This window comes from Haliaeetus albicilla, chromosome 6, assembly GCF_947461875.1.
Source record: "Haliaeetus albicilla chromosome 6, bHalAlb1.1, whole genome shotgun sequence".
Taxonomy (NCBI): domain Eukaryota; kingdom Metazoa; phylum Chordata; class Aves; order Accipitriformes; family Accipitridae; genus Haliaeetus; species Haliaeetus albicilla.
In genome coordinates this window covers 11,295,309-11,307,998 of record NC_091488.1, presented here as the reverse complement: position 1 = coordinate 11,307,998, position 12,690 = coordinate 11,295,309, and the positions used below count along the sequence as shown (strand labels likewise).

General features: G+C 42.1%; 1 protein-coding gene across 1 annotated transcript; it reads left to right on the top strand.

The window, feature by feature from the left end:
• The first annotated feature begins 761 nt into the window (after positions 1–761).
• GATD3 (glutamine amidotransferase class 1 domain containing 3) lies at positions 762–8,072 on the top strand. The gene is made up of 7 exons (XM_069785007.1): positions 762–956; positions 3,590–3,642; positions 4,408–4,521; positions 4,894–5,013; positions 5,854–5,946; positions 6,276–6,432; positions 7,056–8,072. Exons 1-7 carry the CDS (start codon positions 840–842, stop codon positions 7,182–7,184), a joined length of 783 nt encoding a protein of 260 aa, XP_069641108.1. The 5' UTR covers positions 762–839; the 3' UTR covers positions 7,185–8,072.
• The last annotated feature ends 4,618 nt before the right edge of the window (positions 8,073–12,690 follow it).

Sequence of the window (12,690 nt, the reverse complement as noted above, 5' to 3'; positions counted from 1 at the left end):
TTGGGTTATTTTATTCTTCACATTCAACACTTTTCTGAAGACGAAAACTTCACAAGAAGTATGTTTTAGAAAGTGCAAGAGCCTTGAGAGGAGGCGAGAGGGGTAGTGTCGCACCGGTTCTTGTATACAAGGATGTGTTCTACTCGCATTGGTTATTTTGCTTGAGCTATAATAAGCTTTTAGGTAATCAAGACAAATTTTATGATGCACATGAAAGCCGATACAATTTTCCAGTGTGCCTTCCATATTAATGGGAAGAGTAATGAAAGCTAAACACCAGGTTTTAAGTCTGGTAGGTCCGAAGTTTGGCTTGATACTTACTACGTACCAGTGACGAAGCTTGGCACTGCTGAATGTTTCTGCCATCCTTCACTTTTGAAAGCAATACACTATTTCACGAGGGTCCTAGAAAGAAAGAAAGGAAGGAAGCTGTTGCTGTCTGTTTATCCTCTTTTTATTAACTGCTCTGGTACCGCTGTGCTCCCCTGCCGCGCTCAGGCGGTGCGCACCCTGCGCCTACCCCCTCTCACTTGCAAAAGGCGCCCGCTGCTGCTGGGCTTGTGCTCAAAACCGATCCCGGGGGTTTATTTCCACTCGCGTTTTGCTTTTTTTTTTTTTTTTTTACTATTACCCGGTGCGGTCGGGGAAGGGACCGAGGGCCGGGCAGGCCGTAGGGCCGGGCAGGCCGCTGCCCCTCCCCGCCTCCAGGGGGCGCCCGCCGCCGCCAAGGGCGCAGCGGCCTCCGTGCGCGGCGCGTCCCGCCTTCCTTCCTTCCCCCCCGCCTCAGCCCCGCGGCCTGCCCGGCTCCGCCGCCCGCTCCCCCCTCGCCGCCCGCGGCCATGCTGGCCTCCCGCGGACCGGCCCTGGGCACAGCGCTGCGGCGGGCAGCGCCCTGCGGCCCCTTCGCCTCCTTCCACTGCTCCGCTCGGCGCCGCCGCCCCGCCCGCGTCGCTGTGGTGAGTGAACGGCGGGAGGAGGCCGCGGGCTGGGCGAGGCGGGGGGGGACGCGGACGACCCGGGGCAGCGCAGCAGCTCGGAGGAGAAGGGGAGTTGTTTTGGTTTTTTTACTGCCTGGCTGTCCCCATCCTCCCCCAGCCCGGCGGCAGGGCCCCTCTGCAGCTGGGCTCGCTCCGGCGGAGGCGGGCGGCTTCGGGCCGAGGGAGGACTGGCGGCTGGAAGGCCTTGGGAGACGGTGAAATGGAGGAGGGAAAGCTGTTTAGGATTGAGTAACTCGGAGGAAGCCAGACCAGGAGTGGGAAACAGCTAAAAAAGTGGCTTCTGTGGAGCTGAGGAGTTGTTAGAAGGAGCTGGACCTGAGCTAATGTGCGCTGTGACGGGGGAGGTGCTGGCAGCCCACGGCTGGGGGGGCTGAAGCCGGCCGGCAGCCGAAGAGCGCACAGCCGGCCGCTCACTCCTCCCTCCCCTCGTCGGTGGGGTGGGGGGGAATAGTGAAATTCCTGGGTTGAGATAGAGGCGGCTTGATAGGACAGAAAAGGAAGTGGAAATAACAATGAAAAAAGAATACCCAAAACGAGTGGTGCACAACGTAATTGCTGGCCCCAGTTCCCCAGCAGCGGCCCCCGGCCAGCTTTCCCTCTAGTTTATATGCTGCACATGACGTCGTACAGTATGGAATACCCCTCTGGCCAGTTTGGGTCATCTGTCCTGGCTGTGTCCCCTCCCAGCTTCTTGTGCCCCCCTTGCCCCCCAGCCTCCTCGCTGGCAGGGCAGTATGAGAAGCTGAAAAGTGCTCGACTGAGTGTAAGCACTGCTCAGCAACAGCTAAAACATCAGTGTGTTATCAACATTATTCCCCTCCTAAATCCAAAATGCAACACTATACCAGCTACTGGGAAGAAAATTAACTCTATCCCAGCTGAAACCAGGACAACAGGAAAATATTTAAACTGGATTATGCCCTTCTGCACAAAGGAGATAGAGCATGTTAAAAATATAAAAGAAAGTGGAGAGATGGAGGAGCTACAGGCTACCAAAGGAAAATTTAGGCTGTAGATAGCATCTCAAATGGAGTAAAATGGACAGGCTTTGAAGCTCCAGCTTTGTATAGTCTTGACAGCATAAAATGTAAAGAAATAAGAAGGCATTACCTGCACGAGGAGATCTGTTTGGGGGAGAAGAGTTGGTTCTGGAGTAGGCAGAATGCTGGTCCAAATGTCTAAAAGGTAACTTACCAGGAATCCTGTCGTTTTAGCAAAGGATGGCTTTTTAAATAGAGAGTGGAAAACAAATGTTATTGTTGACATTAGTGACGTAAATTTCTGACTATGGTAGAAGACAGATTTGTCACCAAGCAGGTACTGAAGTCACAGAAGAGGATAGTGTTTTAGTGCTTTGGTTTCAGTGAGTTTCAAAAACATTTTAAAAATATTGCTTACGGAAGATAACTTCAGCATAGTTGCTTGTATGCTTATTCAGTCTAAATTAAATGAAAGATTAAATAAAAAGTTGGAAAGGAGGAGGTGGCTCTTAAATATCAGAGCAGCAAAACCGTAGTTAGTATTAACACGGACAGAAGAATGTCTATGGATCTTACTCATTTGGTGAAGTGATAGTAGGTTTTCATGCCTGCAAGAGCAGAGGACTGGGTGTTGTGATCTGAAAGCCCCTTTGAGTCCAACATTTCTAGGACAGTTTCAGTTGCGAGTTTCTGTTCATGTGTCTGTGACTAAAAACTTTCAAGGTTTGAAAAACTGAGATAAAACCAGGAGGGAAGAGAGTAAAGTTGGTAAATGGACTCTCTTTCACAGGTTTCTTTTCTTTCAAAACAAACAACCAAACACAAAACCCACAAGAGTTCATATGTATACCTACAGGAACTAGATAATCCTTTGGGGTTTTTTGGCTTTGTTTTGTTCTTACAATTGCTTTTTTTCCTGGGTTTTTTAAAAATGTTTTTTCTTCTACTTTGTGAAAGACTCTCTTCACCCACACAAGGGTAGCTGATTGATTGCTTTGTGCTTTTTATTCTCCAGTGTATATAAACAAACTGAAAGTATTATTACCATAGCAGTGAGGAAAGGTATGGCTAATATAGCATAATTAGATTAAAAGTGATTTAGCTATTGATCTCTGATGTGGATCCTCAGACAAAATACAGCAGCAGGTAAAATAGTTTATCCTAAGTGCCACCTCAAAGTGCACTTCTATCCCACTTCTGTTTGATGTACATCTGGATGAGAAGGTGTTTCACGCAGATATGGATATTTCATAAATAGACGAATGACACTCGGAATGATCCATTGTGCGCACAATAAAAACATACCTAAGGATATCATGTCAGTTTATTAACTCTGAGGAATAACTGCAAAAGCCAATAAATATTAGTTATTTCTGAGACCTGTCTGCGATGGATAGCTATAAATAGGAACTGCCAGTTCTGCAGTATGTCAAATGGTGACACCAGTGCTAATAGCATGATGTTGGCGGGCTTAGTAAAGAGCTTGTTGCCAAGTTGTTTTTTCGGGGGGGGTTGGTGGTGGTGGTGTTTTTTAAATCTTACAAGGCTTGTGAAAGATCCTGTAGGAAGTTTTGTATCACCTGAAATACTGTCTTGGTTTTCTTACTGCAGGTCCTATCTGGTTGTGGTGTCTACGATGGCACAGAAATCCACGAGGCCTCAGCGTAAGTTGCTTTATGAAACTTTGTGCTCTAGAAAAGCCTTCTTTACATTACAGCAGTCTGTTGAGTTCAGTTTTGCTCTCTCTGGCCATGAAAATTGCCCTGAAAGATGTATGATGAAGCTTCACAGTTTTCTTATACCATAATGGGGACCTCAGGCTGTGTTCTTGCAGTACTCAGTGATTGTCCAAAGATGCAGCACAGTGCACATGATGCCAGAGCAGTGAGTTTGAGAGAGACTGTCCTTCTTCAGAAACAGAAATTCAGAGTTCCAGAATCAATCTCAAGAGAGTTAAGTAAAGACTTCATTTCATAATCACTTTGAGTTTCTGTTCCTGGAGCTAAATCTAACACTAGAATTGTTAATACTCAAGTTGAATTATTAACTCTTAGTGTTAATTGCTAAGAGATGTTTCACCTAGATCTAGATTAAATGTACACGTAGGTTTGTTAATCATGGGACTCTTCAATAACACCTGGGGACTTGCAGTGAGAAAGTTTTAATTGTTCCTGGTTGCCTGCATAAGAGCAGTGAACAAGATTGTTGTTTCTAGCTTACCTGACCCTGCCTCCAAACTGACTTTCTGTTCTGCTTTGCACTTTGGTGCTACTTGCAGAGATATTGCTGCTACATGCTCAGTATGCTTTGGTAGGATGTGTGTTTTTCCTCTTTCAAAATCAGGTGGTGGAATATTTGTAGCAAGATTTAGGTGCCAGGTAAAGCCTCTCTTAATAGGTTTTCAGCACGTTTTATCTCCATTTTTGTAGCATACTGGTACACCTTAGTCGTGGGGGAGCTGAGGTTCAGATGTATGCTCCAGATGTTCCACAGATGCATGTCATTGACCACAGTAAAGGGCAACCAGCTGAAGCTGAGTCAAGGTAAAGTCTGTGTTTAATATATTTTCCATGACTGCTGAGCCTCAGTCTTTTAGGCATTCTTCAGACACAGCAGCCTCTAACTGCACTTGTAACGCTTTGCTGACTGGCTTTAGTAGCTTTATGCTAGCTGGTATTTTGATTGAAAGGAAAATACTAAACGAGTTTTCTGGACTTGATGGTACACAGTCTCTTAATGCCTGTGTTTTCCAGTAGTAGTATTTCAGAAGCATCGATAGCTTCAGTTATTGAGTACCACTGTTCTTCTTGCGTCCTCCCTTCCTCCCCCTTCTCTTCCTCTGCCAAAACTTTCTTTATGCTCTTCTGTGCACAAATACTTAATTCATTTCATTGTTTTATTTCTGGTTCTTCAAGGAACGTTTTAGTGGAATCTGCAAGGATTGCTCGTGGTAAAATTGCAAGCCTGGCTAAGCTCACTACAGCAGACCATGATGCTGTGATATTCCCTGGTGGATTTGGAGCTGCTAAAAACTTGTGAGTGCCAACTAAGCATTCGACTCCTCAACTAAATATTCATGATCAACTATTCGTAATCAACTATGATTCACACAATAAAATGAGGAAGCAACAAATGGCCTTATTTACTACATATGTAACCACTACTTAACAAGGAAAACTCCTTTCAAAGTGTTGGAGTTAAGTTGTCCTGTTCATGATGGTTTCCAGTCGTAATTCTTATTGGCATTATCACGTTTTAAATTTTCCGAACAATGTTGGTGAGAATTCTGGAGTTTAGATAATGCACGAGAAGTCCTTTTTCCCCCACCCTTGTGGTGATTCTTTTTGGGCCCGACTGAGGGAAGTGAAGGTAAAACTTCAATAGTTTCAGGTGTAACTAGTGTTATTATTCTGTTTCTTCATGTCCGCCTACCAAAAAGTCCCCTCTTGCATTAGTAACGATAAAACAACAGCTAGCTCAAAAAAAAAAAAAAGTCTTAGCCATGTGGAATACTGATGATCTTGTTATTGACCTGCCATTTTGGTGGCTTTGAGAAACCTGAATGTTATTTCCCTTTTCTTCTTACGTATACTTCTTCTCTGAAAATGTTGTTCTACTTCTCAGTAATCCTAGAAAGGTCATTTGATAATTCTTATTTCTAGATGTTTATATCAAGCAAGGAACTTTCTGACATACCAAAGCCTTAGAAGTGAGTCATTTTGGCTAAAGCATTGGTGGTCAACTACAGGCTTTTTCAACCACCTTTTAGAAGCTATTAACTTTGTAATGACCCTTGAGAGCCAGTCTGAGGGCAGATAGGCATCTCTATTTGTAGGTTTATTCTGAAGTATGTATAAAGTTTCTTGTTGTGGCAGATCTACCTTTGCTGTTGATGGGAAAGATTGCAAGGTGAACAGAGAAGTTGAACGTGTCTTGAAAGACTTCCACAAAGCAGGCAAACCTATTGGGTACGTATGTTAGTTGGAGGGGCATTTGTTTGACAGTGCGAGCACAGAGGCAACATATGTTTTGTTGAAATGTGCAGCTGTTATTGTTGGAACTAGAAAAAGCATCTTCGGTTTTTTATCAGTTGTAACTTACTTTTTTAAATGCATTTTTCAAGATGTGTGTGTGTGTAGGTGTTTGTCAAAGAAGCAGCTAAGCAAGTGCTGAGTGGAAGTTGCCATGTGATGTCTTTCAGATTTGTAAGACCATGTCCGTTTGAATCCTTTCAATTGCGACCAAGTTTTGAAAGTGTGCTGTTGTAGAATCGCTCTTGTAATTCCTTTTGTTGCAGTCTTTGCTGCATTTCACCAGTGTTGGCAGCAAAGGTTCTCTCTGGTGCAGAAGTAACTGTGGGCCATGAAGAAGAAGAAGGTGGCAAGTGGCCTTATGCTGGGACTGCAGGAGCCATTAAAGAACTGGGAGGAAAGCATTGTGTGAAAGAAGTAACTATATCCTTTCCTGTTAATTTCCGTGTTGAGAGACAGTTTAGTAATGTGTTGTTACAGTAATGAATACATGCAGGATCTATGCTTTTCCACTTACGGTTTAGTGGGAATATACAGTATATAGCGGGTAGCATGTAATACGGTGCATGATTAGAAACATTGTCTTCTGTACACAGCTGTATAGTTAGAAGTTGTTTTCAGTCATTGCCATAGAACTCCCTTGGACACCCAGTAATGCAGTAAATGCTGAGTGAATTTGCACATAAAACTGGCATGAGTTACAATTGGTCAGTTCTCTCTGAGATTTTTTTTCTTTTCCTGAAGGCTAATGCTGTAATCAAACTGTACTCAGAGACATTTTTTGACAGTCAGTAAATTTTGTAGGCTTTCTTGTGTTTCTGAGCATTCCCACAGATTGCTCTTGCAGTGTTTGTATTTCTGGCAAAAATAGCTTCTAGTATCTTGGATTATACATTGCAGCTGTCTTTACAGCTGGATGGTATAATATATTTGGAGGTGCTTTTTTGTAGGATAGTGGAGTTGTGAGGTTTTGTCAATGATGGTTTATTTTGCAGACAGCATCTGCAAGTGAGATATAGGCTGTGTTTTCCTTAACTCCCTTTTACGAAGCTCATGTGGATACAAAGAACAAGGTGGTGACTACCCCAGCATTTATGTGTGAAACAGAATTACATAATATCTTTGATGGCATTGGGGCCATGGTAAAGAACGTGCTAAAGTTAACTGGCAAATAAAAAAATCAGAAATGTTTAAATTTAGGGCATAGTATCAAATACAATATGGACCAATGGAAACATTTTCACCTGCTTGTCCTGTTCACACTCTAGTGAATGCTGACATGATGCCAATTGATTCCCAGCTGCAGGGTTTTCCATGCCCTCTCTGAGAGAGGGGCCTGCAGAAGGGCTAATGGAGTACAAGCAGCCTGGCCTGAGACACAAGAGCATTTTCTTGAGCTTTTTCAGCTGCAGAGCTGTGCAGACTTATTCTGAAACCAGTCTTCCCAGTGCACCAGTGTCAAACCATTTCCATAGGGGCAAAAAGAGACTAAAGGCCCCTTCAGAAGCTGAGGGCAGATGTGTTGTAGGGATATAGCAGATGCAGTGGCAGTATATCTAGTGGACGAAGAATGGGAATAGAGAAGAATTTGTGCGTGGTTCAAGGTTTATGTGTTCAGGCCTGTATCTGTGAACTAAAAGCCAGGATCAGCTGTCAAGGGAATAGGCATCTTCCACATCTTAATTTAGCTTGTGATTAATTAAAAGATTAATGTTTTGTTTTTCCACTTCAAAGAATCCTGTTTTCACAAAAGAGCCATTCTGAGTATCAGTCAGCAGCAGGATACATCTTAACTGTCACGACACTAGCACTTTGAAAAATTCATCCATTGGCCCATTATAGCTAAAAAGGTCTTGAAATGAAGGAGAAAATATCCGCTGATGTGACGCACAATTTTTAAGGATAATATCTATGTTAAAGTAGTTGCATGATGAGCAGTGGATGGAAAAAACAATCTCAAATTATCCTTACTTTCCCTGCTTTATGGTAATAAAGCTTTCTCTAAAGAAATATTATTGAATGTCTGGAATAATGATGTATAAATAAATTAATTTCTGCCTTTATCTCATCCTTGTCCCTTCACTTTTGTTTGGCAGCTGCCTCTGATAACTTACACTGGTTGATACATTCTAGCAGTTTTTCTGCTTTTCAGTTCTCTTCAGGGCTGAGACATTTTTTCTGTATAGAATCCAGCAGAGTCTCCTTCCCCCCTTCCAAGTTATTTGTCACCTTTCTATCATCATGAAGAAACATTTCTCAAATTGAAACAATCAAAATTACATCCCTCACACATTACCTTGTATTAAAGTTCCTTTCACATGGCAGACATGCTGAAGGGAACCTGTATTTTTAAGGGAGAATTGTGTGTTTTGTAAATGAAATCTACAAGCCTTAGATCGGGTTGGAGTATGGTAAATACTATCTGTGGCTGAAGTCTTGCGAGGGATGTGGAATTAAATTTTTTTTATTGCGGGAAGCAAAGAGGAGGAATGAAGCTTGAATATGAGTGGTGGGCATGCTCATCTTGCTCAGGGTTCACGGAATAAGTGTTTTGCTTCTGGAGCCTCTTAGTATGTGATTTATTTTTTTGTCACTAAAAATCACATTAGGATTTAGAAGGTCTGAATTTGTACTTCAAAGATGGCACTGTTTTCTTGGAGGATTTCATAGAGATCTCTTGTGTAGATCACAAACTCCAGCGTGGGTACAAAGAAATCATACACAGAAACCAAGTCATCGTGGTAGCAGGTTCATAAAGTGGATTTTGGGCATATTCTGAAACTTTTTTGCTTGTGCATCAAATTCTTTAGGAAATTTTCAGTATCAAGTTGGTAAGAAAGCGAATTTAAAATACTGTCACTGTGTAATTCTGTGCAAATAAAGCCTTTCCTCCATAAGCTTTGCTTGTATGTAAGTGGATGTTTTTAATACCAATTTTATACACAGGGTACGGGAGGTCATTATTCATATAAAATGTAGTGACTTTCCTACATCTGCAGGAGTTTTAAAAGAAATTTGGTAACATAAGAAAGTAGCACAAAACAGAGATGGTACTGAAATCCCTGGAGCAGAGGGAGAACAGCTGCTGCCTGTGTTAATGGTACCTTCCTCTGCTATAAGAGTCATCAAAGTTGAGCTCAGCCCTTCCCCTCAGGGACTGCGTTAACTCTTTCCATTAGCTCCTCTCACCACAGCAGGTTGTGAATATCTATTTAGGTTTTATCATATCTGCAGCTCCTAGTAAGTGCAGCTGTGGTGGCATAAAACTTTCTTAGATTCCAAATCTTAAGATTCAGGTGTCCCGAGGAAAAAGATTATTTTTTGAAGAAATTGCTATTATCATGCAGTGACCAGCTGTTGTGAGTTGGTTGGTAGATCATCCAGATGTTGCCTCTTTTTACAGTCCTCTGATATTCTTGAATCCAGATACCCCAATAATGAAGACTACTAATAATCTACTGTGTACCTTTCTAAGCAGATGCAGTGGCGGTCATGTGGATCCCTGACCTGGTGGCTTCCAGGTTGGATTATCACAGTAGCACCTGCTTAGAATCAAGTATACAAACTGAAAAGCTCACCTAATTTGACATGACATCTCATCTGCTAAATAACAGCAGTACTCTAAAATGATGGTCTCAATATCAGTGACTGTTTGAGGGCTAGGACTGTGAGTCGTAGCAAGAGTAACTGAGGAAGCAGCTCCTCCTCAGTGCCTGAAACTTTTTTCAAGATAGTTACGAAAAGTGAGCTATCCATACAGTGTTGTCAGTGCTGGAAGCTTGGGCATTTAGTGGGGATGCGACAAACAGATACACACCAGGGAAATGAAAGACAAAATTTTATTTTCAGAAATAATCACATTTTAGAGCATCTTTTTACCATTTTTTTCTGTCATTCAGACATAAGATTTTTCAAGGGAGAAAGAATAATGCACCAGGATTGCCTCTCATTTTTTTAATTCTCTCTAATTTCACAGTAATGTGCTGAGTACAAACCTTTGCTACACACATTTTAAAATATTTTTTTTTATTAATGGAAGATCTTTTAACTTTGGTGGAAGACGTAAGATTGTCATCCTGGCTTTCAGCCAGTGTAAATTTGGAGGGAAATTCCATGTGCGTTTATAGATTGATAGAGACATCTGTCTGCCAAGCTGGGTTTTTCCTTTCCTTCCGTTGGGCTGTTTGGAGCTGCTGAGGGGTTTGCTATTTTCAGCCAAGTGGACAGAAGTTTATGATTTATTCGTTTTGTTAAACGCCATCAGAAATAAGGAGTGAAAGAATGTGTATTCTTCAAGCCTCCACAAGGAGGCATGCAATATCTGGCTTATGGATCCTGCTATTTTTCATCTTCAGAAAACATTTAAGAACTTTGCCCTACTGAAAGGGAGCGGTGATAAATGCCCCTTCTGCTTGCGTTGGTTTTCTAGATGTGACGGGGTTAACTTGTGGGGTGTGGGGAGGAGTTGTTACCTCTCAGTTGTGTTTCTGCCCTTTGCCCTCATTGATGCTTACACACAAAAACCATTTTACGAAATGTTTCCCTGTGGATTGTTGCAGTGTTCAAAAATTTGACAACTATGCTTTTTTCTTCTAAAAGCAGAACTGAAAGTTAGGGATTGAGATGCACTTTTCGTTTTTACCCTTCGGGTTCTGGTGACAATAGAGACACATTTTGGGTGAGTCAAGTGTCAGCAGGGGGCACTTTGTGAACAATGTTCTGTGCAGGTTTTCACTTACCCAGGCACAATATTCCAGCTGTTGTTTTCTGTATGACATTTTTGTGTTGACATTTTGGATGCATAGAGGGAATCAAACAAATATTGCTTCCTACTTGTTTAACAAAAGTAAACAGGAAATCCAGTTCCATCATAATGAATGCCTTTGTCCTGCTCATTTCTTCAACACAGTGACTTCTTACTTATTGCCCTGAAGGTATAATATCAAATATACTTACATTAAGCTCTAAAGCCTTCCTGTGATATAATTATCACTGAAAAATGAGGAAAAGTGGAGTATAAAGTCGTAAAAGTACACAGTGGGAGTTTGGTGGTGGTGGTTTTTTTTTTGTTTTTCCTTTGTTTTGTTTTGTTTTGTTTTTTAAAATAATAATAATGCTATTAATAGTCAAGGTGACCTAAAACCAAGGTTTATAGGGAGAGACTTTTATCAGGCCAAGAAATATTCCTGGAAGAATACACACTGTTTCTTGAAGGGTCTGTGTGTTTGCAAGCTAGCAATATCTTATATGCGTGTGTATATGTAATTTTTTTTTTATTTTTTCAGAGTGGGAGCTTGGATAATCCTCCATGTGCAAATAATTGGGAGTTGCCTGCATTCCCAGGCTTGAGTCTTTTGTTTGAGCTGGTTTTCTTCCTCCTTCCTGTGGCTTGCAGTGGCTGAGGGCTCAGCCTTAGCCGTCAGAAGAATTAAGGAACTGATCTTTGGTTATCTTTTCCAAGGTGATTTCAGCGGTGGTCAGAATCTCTGCAGAAAGAGATAGAGAGGGGAAGAGAAGAGACTAAACTTGGACAATCCCAGAAGTTGAAACAGAAGTTGCAACAAGGATTGAATTACCCATAGCAACATGATTTCGTGCTGCATATTTAAAAACAATCACCTGCCATGCTTATTTTCAGTATTTTTCAGTACCCCTTGTTCAAATGATGGGTGTCATGCTATGTGAATGACTGCCCTCAGGCTTAGCTGAAATAACAGTGAAAATTCTACATAAAATGTATTAAATACATTTCTTGCTGATGATCTATATGGGCCATTTCTCCCACACTGTATGGAACTGAAAGGAGCTCAGTGGAAAGCATTAACCAGTTGAACTGGCCTGACTATAAACTTGGATAACTACAAGATGAGCAAACTAACTCCTTTTTGTCTCTTAGCAGTGTCACTGTCAAACTTGAAAAAATGAACTCACTTTTACAGCCATTCTTTTGCAAGAATAAGGTACAAGGATCTCTTAAGAATTTCTTTAATGTAGCAGATTATCAGCCTATGCTTTTGCCATATGAAATACATAGGTGTGGGCCACCAAGGTACTACAAGTGAGAGAAGTGGAGATTCCTCCTTAAATGTGTCAGTTGTTATTGTGCTCCTTAGTTTTCAAAGCTATCCCTCTCGTTTGTGATGAAACTCTGGAAAACACAACAAGTATGTGCTGCTCGTGTTCTGCACATTGAGTGAACTTCAAGATATATGCTGACTGTGTCATCACCCAGGCAAGGAAGGACAAATCAAGGTCTGCTAGTCATTCAAACCTTCCGTTGCAGTCTCCCAGGAAAACAGAATGGCGGTCGTATATTACTACTGGGAATGGCATTAACTACAGCTCTGGGAAAATATAATAAACAGGGACATTTAAACATCCCAAGAGCTGCTGCAAATCTGAGTCATAAAAAAGTAGGGTTGTAAGCAACTTTTAGAGGTCATCCAGTCTTCTTCCCCCCACCCTTCATTCCTCCTACCTTCGTCTCCTCATGTGCTTACTGTGATTCATGCCAGTTTGCACAGGCAGGGAGAATCGCGTCGGAGGGTGAAAGAGGCAGACAACTGAGGGAATTGGGCATTCCTCGTAGGCACCAGCCAGCATGGTGCCCGCTCTTAAATGTACAGCTGGGCTGTCCCTTTTCACAGCAGTGAGGCTCTGTTCTAGCCCTGTATGCCGGCA